General features: G+C 45.8%; 1 protein-coding gene across 4 annotated transcripts in view; it reads right to left on the bottom strand.

The window, feature by feature from the left end:
• DNAH9 (dynein axonemal heavy chain 9) overlaps positions 1 to 14562 on the bottom strand; it is a 285514-nt gene that overhangs the window by 139757 nt on the left and 131195 nt on the right. For all 4 annotated transcript variants that reach the window (XM_027974876.2, XM_060394831.1, XM_042255676.2 and 1 more), the window contains 5 exons: positions 13774 to 13882; positions 12464 to 12611; positions 11627 to 11801; positions 4977 to 5150; positions 4030 to 4237 (listed from right to left, as the gene is read on the bottom strand). In XM_027974876.2, coding sequence (XP_027830677.2) covers positions 4030 to 4237; positions 4977 to 5150; positions 11627 to 11801; positions 12464 to 12611; positions 13774 to 13882 — 814 coding nt within the window. The remainder of the gene's footprint in view (positions 1 to 4029; positions 4238 to 4976; positions 5151 to 11626; positions 11802 to 12463; positions 12612 to 13773; positions 13883 to 14562) is intronic.

Here is a 14562-nt window from a genome sequence, read left to right as displayed (position 1 = left end):
AAAGCGGTGAGTGTGTACATTATTTCAAGCATAGAGATGGTTTCATGGTGGGTAAATATTTAAAAACTTATCAGATTGTGTGCTTTAATGCATATCATGTATCATATGCCAATTATAACTAAAAAAATATTTTATAAATGGAAAATGTTGAAAAATTATGTTGCATTTTAGTAGGAGAATGGGTAAATGAGCTGTGATTTAGTCACACAAGGGAATTCTATGCAGCAGTGAAAACCAGTGAAGAAGCACTCCACATGCATTAAAACAGACAAGGATGAGAAAAGCAAGTTACCAATGGAAGTTATAATATGACACATACTTAAAATTTAAATACACACAACAACATTGTGTATTTCATGGCTACATACATATATCGAAAGGGTAACTTGGGAATGATGGCACATCAGCTATAGTGGTCCTAGTCTGGTTTCCAAGGGCATGATGGGGGAAGGGCTGGGGGGTGGTGTGTTAGCTGTACTTAAAATGCTAAGATCCATAGCAAGACGACAGAAATGTTAACATCTGTGAAGTCTGGGTGGTGGGTACATGGGCATCTGTTATACTCTTGTCTGTACTTTTCCGAATGCTCGAAATATTTCATAATTTTAAAAACGTTTAAGTCATTCTCCATCCCCACTCTTAGCATCCAGTTCCCCTTGCCAAGGGCAACTGCTGTTGCTTGCGTGTCCCTCCGGAGATACTCTTAGGAAGTATAAGCACAGATGTGTGAGTGTATATGTATGCAAAGTTTTATATGTCTCTTTTTAAACAAGACATAATTTGGAGCATACTATACACACTGTTCTGTATTGTGCTTTTCTCACTCGACAAAGATTTTGGAAATGGAGCCAGCTTAACTCATACAGAATGTCCTCATTCTTTGTAATAATGCCTGGCATTCTATCATATGGATAACCAGGCTATTTCCTGTCTTTGCCATCATTACATTCATTACCTTATAAACACTCATTCTGCACATCTGTCTGGGTTTATACTGTCTGCCTTCTAAAGCAGACTGTACCACATCACATTCAACATAATTCCATAGGGTCTTAACCACAAACCGCAGTAAAAATGCTGGGCTTCAGAAAGAGTGATGGAGGGCAACCCTGGAGGTCCAGTGGTTAAGATTCTGTGCTTACACTGCAGAGGGCATGGGTTCAATCTCTGATCAGAGAATTAAGATCCTGCATGCCGCATGGCCAAAACCAGAACAGAGACATGGACTCCTGCTGTGGGGGCACAATTTGCTTCTTGTCTGATGTCAGAGCAGCCGCCCTGTGGGTTCCTGCATCTCCTTTTTACATTTTCTATTTCCTCTTGGATACCAGCTTTCTTGTTCCAACTTTCATAACTGCTAAGCATCCTTCCTCTTGCCGTTTCGTTACTTCTGAAATGTTTTCAGCTAAGAAGCCAAATGAACAAACTTGTTTGGACTGTGACTAAAGTGATGGATGGGAATTTTCAAGTAAGGGAATCTGGCATTTTTCAGAATCAAGGATATGAAGCTCCTCTCTTTTTTTCTTGGCAATGAATGTTTATTCTCTAGTCAAAGTACTTTTTACATCATAAAATCATTACAATAGTATTCTAGAAAATAATCTTTCCAGACTCAAATAGTGTCACTAGTGGTAAGAGTAGTAAATATCAAATATTTATTTCAATTTCCAAAGCGTTTTATTTTCAGGGGAGGAGGTATAGCCTAGTGGTTAAGGGCACAGGCTCTGAAGTCAGACTCTCTGGATTCAAACCCTGGTTCCACCACTCACTGTGTAGCCTCAAGGAGCTTATGTAACTTCCCTGCGCCTTGGTTTTCTCATCTACGACATGCGGGTGATAAAAGGACTTACTTCACAGGTCTGCACAAGATTAAATGATTTGGGGACTTCCCTGGTGATCCAGTGGCTCAGACTCCAGAGGGTGGGGCGGGGCTGTTCTGGTGTGAGGAGTGAGAGGGGGGTTTCTCTCCAGCCTGGCTACTACCCTCCTCTTGTGGGGAGACTGGCTTCAGCGCTTCTTCAAAAGGAGGCTGCTTCTAGGGTCAGCGTGAGGAGTGTTTCTAAACAAAAGGAGACTCGACAATCAAGGTCAAGAAAGTGGCTGGGGTCGGGGAGGCAGATGCAGTGACCCTTGGGATCCCTGAGGGCCCCCGTCTGCTCGGGAGCCCAGCACTGAATGCCCTGTGAAACGCACACTCCACGTGCTCAGCAGGCTGGAACTGCCACACCAGCCTTGTGGCACCATGGTGACCTTAGGCAGCCACGTGCTTGAACCCAAGCCTCAGTTACCCCACGTGTAAGGTGTGAGGGGTGCATGAAATGACCTCTAGAGACCCTTCTGGTGCCAGGAGTCTGTAAGCCCGTGGGAATCTTTCAGTAGGTTTTCTGTTTTCTTTGTCATCAAGGCACTGACCTGCTCTGTGTGGAACTCCTGCCCTGGAGGAGTTCAGCAGCCAGGGAAGCAGTTCGGGATAAAGAATGGGAAAGGGGACCTTGCTAAGGTGCTGGAGAGAGGGACAGACAGGGGAGGGGACAGGCAAGAGAGGAGTGGGAGGGAAGTCAGCTGGGGAGGTGCCTGACCTCCGTTTCAGCTCAGAGTGGAGGAGGTCAGGTCCCCCGCTCCACGCCCCCTGGGCTCTTTATGTGAGCAGCTCCTTGCAGGAAATCACCCTCAGCAGGAAGCCCCTTTCTTGTCACTTTAGTGAAGCTATAGTGTAACTAGCCTGGAGCACTACAGTCCATGGGGTCACAAAGAGCTGGATATGATGAGCAACTCACACACACATACTGTAACTCACGTTTTAAACCAGGCACCCGCATGCTCTACTTGCCCTTGACCTGAGCACTCCTTTCAAATCCTTTCATCACGCAATACCTGGACTAACTTGTCAGTTCTTCCCATAGATCAAAGAAGTAGAAATGGCAAATAAGCAATTAATAGATTGATTGCTCCTTGGAAGAAAAGCTATGACCAACTTAGCATATTAAAAAGCAGAGACATTACTTTGCCGATAAAGGTCCATATTGTCAAAGCTATGGTTTTTCCAGTAGTCAGGTACAGATGTGAGAATTGGACCATAAAGAGAGCTGAGTGCCGAAAATTGATGCCTTTGAACTGCGGTGCTGGAGAAGACTCTTGAGAGCCCCTTGGACTGCAATATCAAACCAGTCAATTTTAAAGGAAATCTACCCTGAATATTAATTGGAAGGACTGATGCTGAGGCTGAACCTCCAATACTTTGGCCAAAGGATGTGAAGAATTGGCTCATTGGAAAAGACCCTGATGCTGGGAAAGATTGAAGGCAGGAGGAGAAGGGGACGATAGAAGATGAGATGGTGGGATGGCATCACTGACTCGATGGACATGAGTTTGAGCAAAGTCCGGGAGTTGGTGAAGGACAGGGAAGCCTGGCGTGCAGAGTCAGACACGACTGAGAGACTGAACTGAACCGAATTAACAGATGATCAGACCTCTCCCAAGATTCCTCTTCAGTCATCTTGCAAATAAATCAAACTGTATGAACAAGATGACGTTTAGAGCAGCGGTCCTCAACCTTTTTGGCACCAGGAACCCGTTTCCTGGAAGACGATTTTTCCACAGACTGAGGGGTGGGGGATGGTTTTGGGATGATTCAAGCGTGTCACATGTACTGTGCACTTTATTTCTGTTATTATTACACCACTTCCACCTCAGATCATCAGGCATTAGGTCCTGGAGGCTGGCGACCCCTGGTCTAGAAGGTCTCTGGAGCTGACAAGCCTGCACGCAGTGCGGAGATGGCCACGACCCTGACCTGCCCCATCCTCATCTCAGTGATTAATTGAGATGACTTGTTTCTCTTTAAACTTTTTCACCACGGAGCAGTCTTGGGAAGCAGTTTTTGGGAGACGCTGAACCCGCCGTCTCCCCAGATTGCTGGCACTTTGATTAAAGGCCCCTTTCTCTTCCCTGGTTGGCGAGTGAGTACCTGACTTTGTGCGCCATGAGGAGCAGGCCGGCTCACTCAGTTACTGGTGTGCTGACACTCACCCTGCAGCATGGCTGATGTGGTGTAGTAGTTGAAGGGCACGTTTTTCACCAGGTATGCCTCGGGGTCCAGGCTGGCCAGCTTCGCTTCCACCAGCACCGACTTGCCGGTGCCCGCAGTTCCCACCAGCATGACCGGCCGCCGCCGCGCCAGGAGCCGCTCCAGGAAGTAGCAGAGGCATATGGTCTCGCTGGTGTGCACCAGGCAGGCCTGGGGTCAGGGGGAGATGGGGTGGGGGTGGCGGGAGACAGGAGGAGCGAACTGGGGGCTCGTGGGAGACTCACATGCTGTCAGAGCACCCTGGGGCATTTCAGGAGAGGGAATCGCGCTGGGGTTGGGGGCTCACTATTGCAGGCAGGAGGGCCCCCTGTTACCCAGAGAGACCCTTCCCGTAACTCATGCTGTGGTTAGAGGGCACACTCATCCGCCTCTACTAGAGCTGTTTGCCTCCCTGAGGCCTCTGGATTGTATTTTAAAGCCTTCTGCCTGATCTACCCCGTGTTGTCTCAGGATGCCTGCAGGGGGGTCTGCTAATTAAGTTACCTAGGCTTGGGGAGATCTTATGACTATGCTGAGGGCTTCCCAGGTGGTTCAGTAGTAAAGAACCTGCCTGCAATGAAGGAGACATAAGAGACACAGGTTCAATCCCGGGGTCGGAAAGATCCCCTGGAGAAGGGCATGGCAACCCACTCCAGTATTCTTGCCTGGAAAATCCCATAGTCAGAGGAGTCTAGCAGGCTATAGTCCATAGGGTCACAAAGAGTCAGACTGAAGCAACTTAGCACGCACGCATGCATCACTATATTGAACCTCTAATTTTCTCTGAAAAGAAAAGTAGCTAATTCTTAATGAGGTCAAACCTTTTGGGAATGTGTCAGGGGCTGCCACGAGAGCCACCACAGATTCTGGGGACATTACATATCCCTGGTTGCCGCTCAGCCACACTCACCTGCAGAGGTGTCTCAGGGTCAAATTCAAACTGCGGGATGAGCTTGGACCAAGGCTCGAATTTCTTGGTCTCTGGGTCTATGTAATAGTCAAAGATGGTTCCTTGGGAGGGAAATTTGATGGTCTTGAACTCGTTGAGCCACCATTTGCTGAACTCTGCCCGGTGGTCCACGAGCTGCCCAAACAAAGCAAGTCAGGAGTCAAGGCTCTGCAGAGCACGAGAAGCCTGGACAGGCTGCCCTGCATCAGGCAGAAGGTCAGGGCCGGGAGCACAGCTGGCTCCTCCTTGTCCCCCGAGGACCAGCCCGAACAAGGCCCAGCTAAGCGGGGGCTGCTCTGGAGTGTGTATGTGTGCACCTGCTTGACCATGGGGCTGGGTCGCCCTGGCCTGGTGCATCTCAGAGCCCTGGCAGGTGGAGGGGAGGGAGGGAGAGAGGTGTAAGAACACAGACAGAGAGGGATCCTGAGACCCCAAGAAGGGCAAGTGCAGCCAGAAACTCTCAGAGACCTATCCAACACACCCCTCTAGACTCCTGAGACTCTGAGCCATGTCCAGGACGGCAGTCGGGGACAGAAGGAATAAAATGGAGCCTGTTGGGACTCCCCTGGCAGTCCAGTGGTTAAGACATCACCTTTCAGTACAGAGGGTGTGGGTTTGATCCCTGGTCCTGAAGCTAAGATCCCACACACCTCTGAGCCAAAAAACTCCAAATATAAAACAGAAACAATATTGTAACACCTTCAATAAAGACTTTATAAATGGTCCACATTAAAAAAAATCTTTAAAAAATAAAATGTGATCGTAGACACCTGGGAGGCACAGGAAGAAACAGCGATAAGAATCTCAGCGGGGAGTGGAGTACATAACCACCAGCAAGTCATCTCTTTTCATGCCGCAGTTTCCTGATCTATAAAATGAGGATTCTAGAAAAGAGTATTTCTGAATTTCCTTCCAGAGCTAAAATCCTCAAATCTAGGGGCAAATCTAGAGACAAAGCTATACAGGTCTTTCTGACAGAAGGAATAGACAGAGACACGGTGTTTACATGCACCCATATTAAAGCATGAGCCCCGAAGACAGGGCTGTGCACCTGAGTACTCAGGCTATTTCTTTCAGACCGAAACGTAACACCCACGCCCCCCACAACACACCCACACATGTACACACAAAAGCCCACTGCTACTGGCTACCTTCTTGGGGAGCCAACCCACTCTTTGAACACACAGACCTAGGAAAAGTCCTGAGGAGGTTCAGAATGGGCAATTTAGGAAATGTTTCTGCAGAGCAGGACAGACTAGGAAGCTGGGCGCATGGCAATGAATCTGAACTTGGAAGAAATGGCACTAACTTTGTTGTCTACTTGGTAAATAGGATTGAATTCTTGCACCTTAAAAAGAGAATGGAAATAGGCTCTAAGGACAGGTTTGTTTGCTCTTCTTATTCTGATGTGAATTCAGATTAAGGGGACAAAATATCTTCCTAATATCTGTCCTCCTCAATCAGAAATGTGAGGGGAAACAAATCCCAATCTTTGACCCTTGGACGAAATTCTTTTTTTTCCCTCTGTAATTCTTTATTAAAAATACTGCTGAACATAGAGACTGGAAACGAGATTAAAGATGAATAACCCAGATTGGGATCATGACATCAGAACTTAACATACTGGTGCTTTTTAGGGAAGTTGTTGACATCCAAATTGTAGATCCAAGGTCAAAAGCAAAATGCAAAGGTACCCTCAAAAATAGTCACAGTGAAGTAAACACACTAGCTCAGTCGGTAAAGAATCTGCCCACAGTGCAGGAGACCCGGGTTCAATCCCTGGGTTGGGAAGACACCCTGCAGAAGGAAATGGCAATCCACTCCAGTATCCTTGCCTGGAAAATCTCATGGACACAGGAGCCTGGTGGGCTGCAGTCCATGGGATCACAAAGAGTCGGGCACGAGTGAGCGACTAACACTTACTTTCTTAAATACACTAACAGAATTTAAAATAGGTGCAAAAAATAGAAATAACCAATGTTATATGATTTCAAGGGTTGTGCTTTCTGTGCTTTTTCATCATAATGGGAAGATATAGGAAGTTTATGAGCTTCCCTTGTGGTTCAGATGGTAAAAAAAAAAAAAAAAAAAAAAAAAAATCTGCCTGCAATGCAGGAGACCCAGGTTTGGGAAGATCCCCTGGAGAAGAGAATGGCTATCCACTCCAGTATTCTTGCCTGCAGAATCCCATGGACAGAAGATCCTGGCAAGCTACAGTCCGTGAGGTCACAGAATCAATCACGACTGAGCAAGTAACAAACACATACACACACAGGAATTTTATATCCTTAGTTTGAGTACTCTCAGATATTAAAATCTTCCTATGAATTAAAACGATTTTTAGACAGCCTCTCAAATGGAATTACACTATGGAAAAGAGGGCTTCCCCCTAAAACACCTAAGCAGAACTAACAACCAATACTGAAAAACCATTCCCAACAAAAACTAAGAGAAAAGAAAATACAAAACAAAGCTTAAAAAATGTGTCTTGCCTGACAGCAACTGTTTTCTGGCTGACAGCATTTATTCATGAAAACAGAACAGCTGTCTACCTTTGGATGAAAAATTCCTGAAGACCTTTGGCTTCCTAATGAAAACCAGATTTTAGGTTTATATGGAGAATCCAAGACACAGACCAACTTTAGAAAGAAGGAGGTTGGTGATGGACCTTCTTTCCTCACTCTCAATTCCACTTTGAGCTACCTGGTCAGTTTCTCAGCCAAGCCATTCACTGGGCTGCACTGTCTGGCTTCCTAAAGCCTGGCGCTGGACCTAACTTTCTACTCTAACTGGACGCTAGAAAGACAAGGTCACCTCTGCTGAGCCATCCAGCTGCCTTTTCCCAGTTTGACTCTTTGAGTGTCTCTGCTCTTTGAGTGACCTCAGTGAAGGAGCTCCTTTTGAACTCCAGCTCCTTTAGATTCCGACAAGTCTCCGGTCCTCTTCCTGCCCTTTGAACTTGACAACAGGAAGGCTGACATACAGTGTGGTGCAATGTAGCTGAGTTTGGAAACAGTATCACCTCGTTTGATCTTCATGATGCTCTAAGTCAGCCTGGCTCCTGAAAATTACTCCTATTTTATGCATGAAAAAGCAAAAGCACACTGGTTACATTCTAGCAACATATGGCAGAATTGGGAGTCAGGGGAAAGAATGGTGGTGGGGGAAGGGACAGTTAGGGAGTTTGGAATGGATATGTACTCATTGCTATATTTAAAATGGATAACCAACAAGGGCCTACTGTATAGCACAGAGAACTGTGTTCAGTGTTATGTGGCAGCCTGGATGGGAGGGAAGTTTGGAGGAGAATGGATTCATGTGTATGTATGGCTGAGTCCCTTTGCTCAGCCTGAAACTATCACAACATTGTTAATTAGCTGTACTCCAATATAAAATAACAAGTTTATTTATTTATTTAAAGAGAAGAATTGGGAGTTGAACCTAGGTGCTGGATAGGGTGCTGAGAAGCATTTGCTTCTGAGAGAGAATTTGCTGTGACTGCTGCAAAGTATTTAGCCAGGGTCCACCTGCCCACTCCCTCTTTTTACTGGAATGTCTACCCAGGTATGGGCTGTGCTTTGTATTATATTCTGCTTTTCGTTAATAACAGCTTTTTCAATATAAGCACCATGGGTGTTCCTGATGTGAATATTCTGGCTACCTTTGTACTTTTCTATTTACAGCACTATTTCGTGTTTGGCTTGAATGCAGGCTGTGAGGGGGTCTTGGACAGTTCCTGCTGGTGAAAGCTTTCTCCAGTGTGCTCTGCCCGCCTCTACCCACCAGGGCCAGCAGGGCCGCCGACAGCTCCAAGTACTCCAGAGCCTGGGATGCCCGGAGGGAGGCTTTCTCTTGGGCTTTTAAAAAGAGCTGAGTGGATTTAAATTTTTTTACATGGAGAGAGAAAAAATTGACCATATGTCTTTATCCTGGTACCCCATGGCCTGCTCAGCACCAGTGTAAGAGAGGAGCCCAGCAGTGGTTGCTGACATTTCAGCAGCCGAAACGTCAGGGGCTGCATCTTTTAAAAGTTATTTATTTCTTTAATTGTGGCTGTGCTGGGTCTTCGCTGCTGCACGTGGGCTTTTCTCTAGTTGTGGTGAGTGGGGGTTACTCTTTAGTTTCGGTGTGCGGGCTTCTCATTGCAGTGCCTTCTCTTGTTGCTGAGCACGGGCTCCAGGAACGTGGGCTCAGTGGTTGCCGCGCGGGCACTGGAATACAGACTCAGTAGTCATGGTGTAGGGGCTTGGTTGTGGGATCTTTCTGGATCAGGAATCGAACCCAAGTCCCCTGCCTTGGCAGGTGGATTCTTATCCACTGTGTCACCAGGGAAGCCCCTACCTTTTTCTTTGGAAGAGCCCATAATCAACCCAGACCAGAAAGAGTAAATCATAACTTTCCAAAAACTGCAGCTTGGCTTAATCCCCTGTTGTGAGAAAAGCATCAGATACTTGCTATAAAACTGAATATTTATGGTGCACGCATGCTAAGTCACTTCAGTCACGTCTGACTCTCTACAACACTATGGATTGTAGCCTGCCAGGCTTCTCTATCCATGGGATTCTCTAGGCAAGAATACTGGAGTGGGTTGCTGTGCTCTCTTCCAGGGAATCTTCCTGACCCAGGGATCAAACTCGTGTCTCAGGCGTCTCCTGCATCACCTGGGAAGCCCTAAGTAGGAGAATATTAATAATAAGCAGTATTCTAAGAGTTTTACATGTGGACAATTAGAACAGCATCCCTTCATTTAATCCTTACATCTATCCTAGGAAATGGGTACCACTATTATCACTTTCACTGCCTTTGTACCCAAAGTTTTGGGTATCAGGATAAAGATACTTGGTCAATTTATCTAGCTCTTTGTGCCAGTAATGAGATTAAGGTAGAGAGATGTTAAGTTACTTGTCCAGGGTTCCCAGGTAACAAGTGGCAGAGTTAGAATTCAAACCCTGGGTCCACATTCTCAGCCTCTATATAATGTTGCCTGGTAGCTAGCGCATGCTCAGTCACTAAGTCGTGTCTGATTCTTTCTGACCCCACCACTGTAGTCCACCAGGCTCCTCTGTCCATGGAATTCTCCAGGCAAGAATACTGGAGTGGATAGCCATTTCCTTCTCCAGGGGATCTTCCCAGCCTAGAGACCAATCTCGTGTCTCCAGCATTGCCAGGTGTATTCCTTACTGCTAAGCTACCCTGGTAGCTAGAGTCACTTGTAAAAGACTGATCTGCCTAACCTCAATTATGTTGTTTCCAGGTAAAGTACCTTTTATTTGGAGAAAACTCAGTAAAGTAAAAGGTTGAGAATACACAAAGCTTAGAGAACAGGATGCCAAAGAGCCTGAAACCACAGCAGTAAACACCAAGAGATAAATACCACTTCGTTTTTCTACTCATAGATGTTGATTAAACTTTGGTCTAACTTTCTATGGTTCTTCCACAAAGAAGGCTGACTAATGAAGAGTTGATGCCTTCAAACTGCGGTGCTGGATAAGACTCTTGAGAGTCCCTTGGACTGCAAGGAGATCAAACCAGTCAATCCTAAAGGAAATCAACCCTGAATATTCACTGGAAGGACTGATGTTGAAGCTGAAGCTCCAATATTTTGGCCACCTGATGGGAAGAGTCAACTCACTGGAGAAGACCATGATGCTGGGAAAGATTGAGGGCAGGAAGCCAAGTAAGTGACAGACGATGAGATGGTTGGATGGCATCATTGACTCAATGGACATGAATTTGAGCAAACTCCTGGAGATAGCGGAGGACAGCGGGGCATAGTGTCCTCCTGCAGTCCATGGAGTCATCAAGAGTCAAAAATGACTTAGCAACTGAACAACAGCAAAAGCCTTCTAGGGACAGCGCTGTGTTTCAGGGGTGATGAAGATGTGATGGTTGGTATAGATACTTGCTCTAGAAGGTTTTTAAGAAGGGATTCCTCCTACTCAAGCCTCTAAAGCACAGCACCATCCCACCTAAAACACACATCTTTCTAAGTATGGTATTCACACCTCTAGTTTTTCAAATTCAATCAGCAACTGTCCAAGAAATTAGGGATACATTCACTAAATCAAAAGCAACAAAATGCAGCTCAGTCTCATCTGTCTCACTACATGAAGCTCTCCTAAGGGGGCTGGCGTCTTCAGCAAAATCAGGGAGACATAAATAAATGGTTTGATGCCCCCATGTTAATTCTTTTTTTTTTTTTTACAATGATTTCATTTTTTATTTATTTATTTATTTTATTTTTTTACATGAACTCCCCCCCCACCTCCCACCCCATATCATCTCTCTGGATCATCCCCATACACCAGCCCCAAATTTATCAATAATTGGTTATAAGTTCATAAGTTTGAAGTAATTGTATCACCATTTGGTAATGAAAGAACAGGAAAACAAAAATCCTGAATAGAACAACTGTTTCTAATAAGGTAAATACCTTATTTTGTTCACATATTGATTAAATTCCATATCATTTTTCCATATCTACCAGTTAATATTTTTCAATTTTAAACATACATTATGTATGGTCTTTCTATATTCTGACATTTAACCGTTCTGTCTACCAAATCTTGGCTGGTTAGCGTGGGTGTTAGCCTCAGCACACACCCTCTTACCTGGTCCTGGACCAGTGCTCCACCAAAAGCCCAGATGGCAGCAAACACAAAGTAAAGCTCGTAGGTGTCCTTGGGGCAGTCTGCAGGGATGTCCTCCTCGGTCAGCAGACACTCAAGAAGGTGGCACAGCATCTGGACTGTGCTCTGCTCTGGGACTGGAATTATCTTCTTAAATCTGAAGAGAGAGATACCCAGATATGTTCTAAAACATTGGACTATTCCATCCTAATGGTGCTGTTGGACAGCTATGGACATCTGCTGGTGTCTGTGGATTTGACAACTCTATGTGGCTTTGCAGCAGCAAAAGCTTTGGTATTATAGAGGCTCGGGGTGGCTGATAAGCAAGCCATCTAGGTTCCCAGATGGGTCAGGGTTAAGAACCTGTCTGCCAATGCAGGAGAGATGGGTTCGACCCCTGGGTTGGTAAGATCTCCTGGAGGAGGGCATGGCTACCCACTCTATTCTTGTTTGGGAAATCCCATGGACAGAGAAGCCTGGTGGGCTACAGTCCATGGGGTTGCAAAGAATCAGACATGACTTAGCAACTGAACAAAAACTACAACTTGCACCTTCCTCCAGATACACCTGTATAGCACTCACAGAAGGCTCTCTGAATCTCCCTTCTCTTCGCTCACCTCTCTTCCTGCCTGGACTGACAACAGGCATCTCAACTCCATCCTAATGTATGTTCCCTCTGCCGTCTGCCACACCTGGAGGGGACTGCCTGGGGATGTCTGACTTTGGGGACAGGATAGAACATCAGCAGGACACCAGGTATGAGCCAACAGGCTCTTTGTTGCTGCTTTAATTCTTCGCCTTCCTCATTGCTTGGCCTACCTGGTTCTGAGTGCATCTAAGCAGGTCGGAAGATACTTGTCAAATAGGATGGTTAGGTTGGCTCTCTCTGTCTGGATCTCTCTCCTGTCAATCCAGCTGCTCACAGGAGGGTTCCAGCCCAGGTCTGCTGGGTTAATGTACAGGATCCCTGGGAGCATAGAGAATATAGCTTAGTTACATGTCCATAGAGCTCAGCATATTCTTCACTCCAGAGTTATTTTCTATGTTTAAAAAAATGTACAGAAGACTGGCCTTGAAAAGAACAGAGGGGCTTCCCTGGGAGTCCAGTGGTTGAGGCTTTGTCTTCCAGTGCAGGGGTGCAGGTTCGATCTCTGGTCAGGGAACTAAGATCCTATATGTCTTGTGGCCAAAAAGCCGAAACATAAAACAGAAGCAATATTGTAACAAATTCAATAAAGACTTTAAAAATGGTCCACAGCAAAAAAAAAAAAAAAAAAAAAAAAATCTTGAAAAAGAAAATAACAGAGATCTGGCTGAGATCTGAGAGGGTTTGCTATTGGGATCAGCTCTGATGGCCTGATAATAGCTGATGGACAGCAGTGTTGAGAAGGATCCTGAGGCCAAATCCAGGCTCAGGAGGAAAGAAGACTGTGATTGATTAGCAATACTTGTCATGGTGACGAAGTGTGCACATTCATGGTGGCCCCCAAAAGGATATTGTTTAGTTGCTCAGTCGTGTCTGGCTCTTTTGTGACCCCATGGACTGTATCCTGCCAAAGCTCCTCTGTCCATGGAATTCTCCAGACAAGAATACTGGAGTGGGTTGCCATTTCCTCCTCCAATGGATCTTCCTGATCCAAGGATCAACCTCACGTCTCCTGCATTGGCAGGCAGATTCTTTATCACTGAGCCACCAGAGAAGCCCCTCAATGAATAAGTCCATGCCCTAACCAGGAAAGTTATGGTATAAAGTCATTTTGCACCAAGATATAGTGAGAACTTGTAATGCTCAATCATCTTCACTAGCCTCCATGGAAGCTAGAACTGGCCTGAAAGTAGCGTAGTTCGAGGCATTTCTGTGCAGAAGACAGTAGTAGTCCAGCTCAGGGGCTATTCCTCTTTCTGTTACTGTAAACATTTCTGAATTGAGAAACTCACATGATCCTGGCTGCAGAGCACTGGCTCACTTTCGTGGGTATGGATTAGGGCTGAGGATTAGGCCAGAGTTTTGGATGGTCAATGTATGACTCCTGTTTGGAGCTTTGGTCAGAGCCAGCGAAACAGGGATCACTAGAGGCACCTGTTTTCAGCTGAGTAGGTATGTGGCTGTTCCCTCTCGTGGTCCATACCTGCTCTGGAGACAGTGGCTGGCGTGGCTGTGTGCAGGTGGCTGATCTCAAAGAGAAGCCTCATGGTGGGATTCAGAGGGATCCTCTCGTTGCTTGCCAAGGTCAGCACCTGGACACAGGTGAGGGGCACAGCAGGCAGGGAGGAATTAGGGTGCAAGGCCAGCTCAGGGGAGTTTGGCTTTTATTCCTGATAGGCATTACGATTATAAGTATCTTTGAAAGTTTCTACAAAGTCTTCTCTCTCTCCTTCTATAGCCCCTTGATCACCATCCCTGTGTACTGAGTCAGGAGATAAGCTATCTGAAAAGTTTAAGTGATGTCAGTGATTTGAATGAACTGGAACATATTGATGCTTTTGAACTGAGGTGCTGGAGAAGACTCCTGAGAGTTCCTTGGACAGCAAGGAGATCAAACCAGTCAATTCTAAAGGAAATCAGTCCTGAATATTCATTGGAAGGACTGATGCTAAAGCTGAAGCTCTAGTACTTTGGCCACCTGATGCAAAGAACTGACTCACTGGAAAAGACCCTGATCCTGGGAAAGATTGAGGGCAGGAGGAGAAGGGGGTGACAGAGGATGAGATGGTCAGATGGCATCACTGATTCAACGGACATGAGTTTGAGCAAGCTCCAGGAGAGAGTGAAGGACAGGCATACTCCAGTTCATGGGGTCTCAAAGAGTCAGACATGACTTAATGAATGAACAATAACAACAACAGACCATATTTTTTAAAAAATGATAATTAAAGGAAAAGAGCTCAGGTTTCATGTAACTACTGTTTCTTTTAAA

This window comes from Ovis aries, chromosome 11 (genome assembly GCF_016772045.2).
Source record: "Ovis aries strain OAR_USU_Benz2616 breed Rambouillet chromosome 11, ARS-UI_Ramb_v3.0, whole genome shotgun sequence".
NCBI classification, from domain to species: Eukaryota; Metazoa; Chordata; class Mammalia; order Artiodactyla; family Bovidae; genus Ovis; species Ovis aries.
Note: the sequence above shows the minus strand (reverse complement) of the source record. Positions and strands in the feature narration are given on the sequence as shown.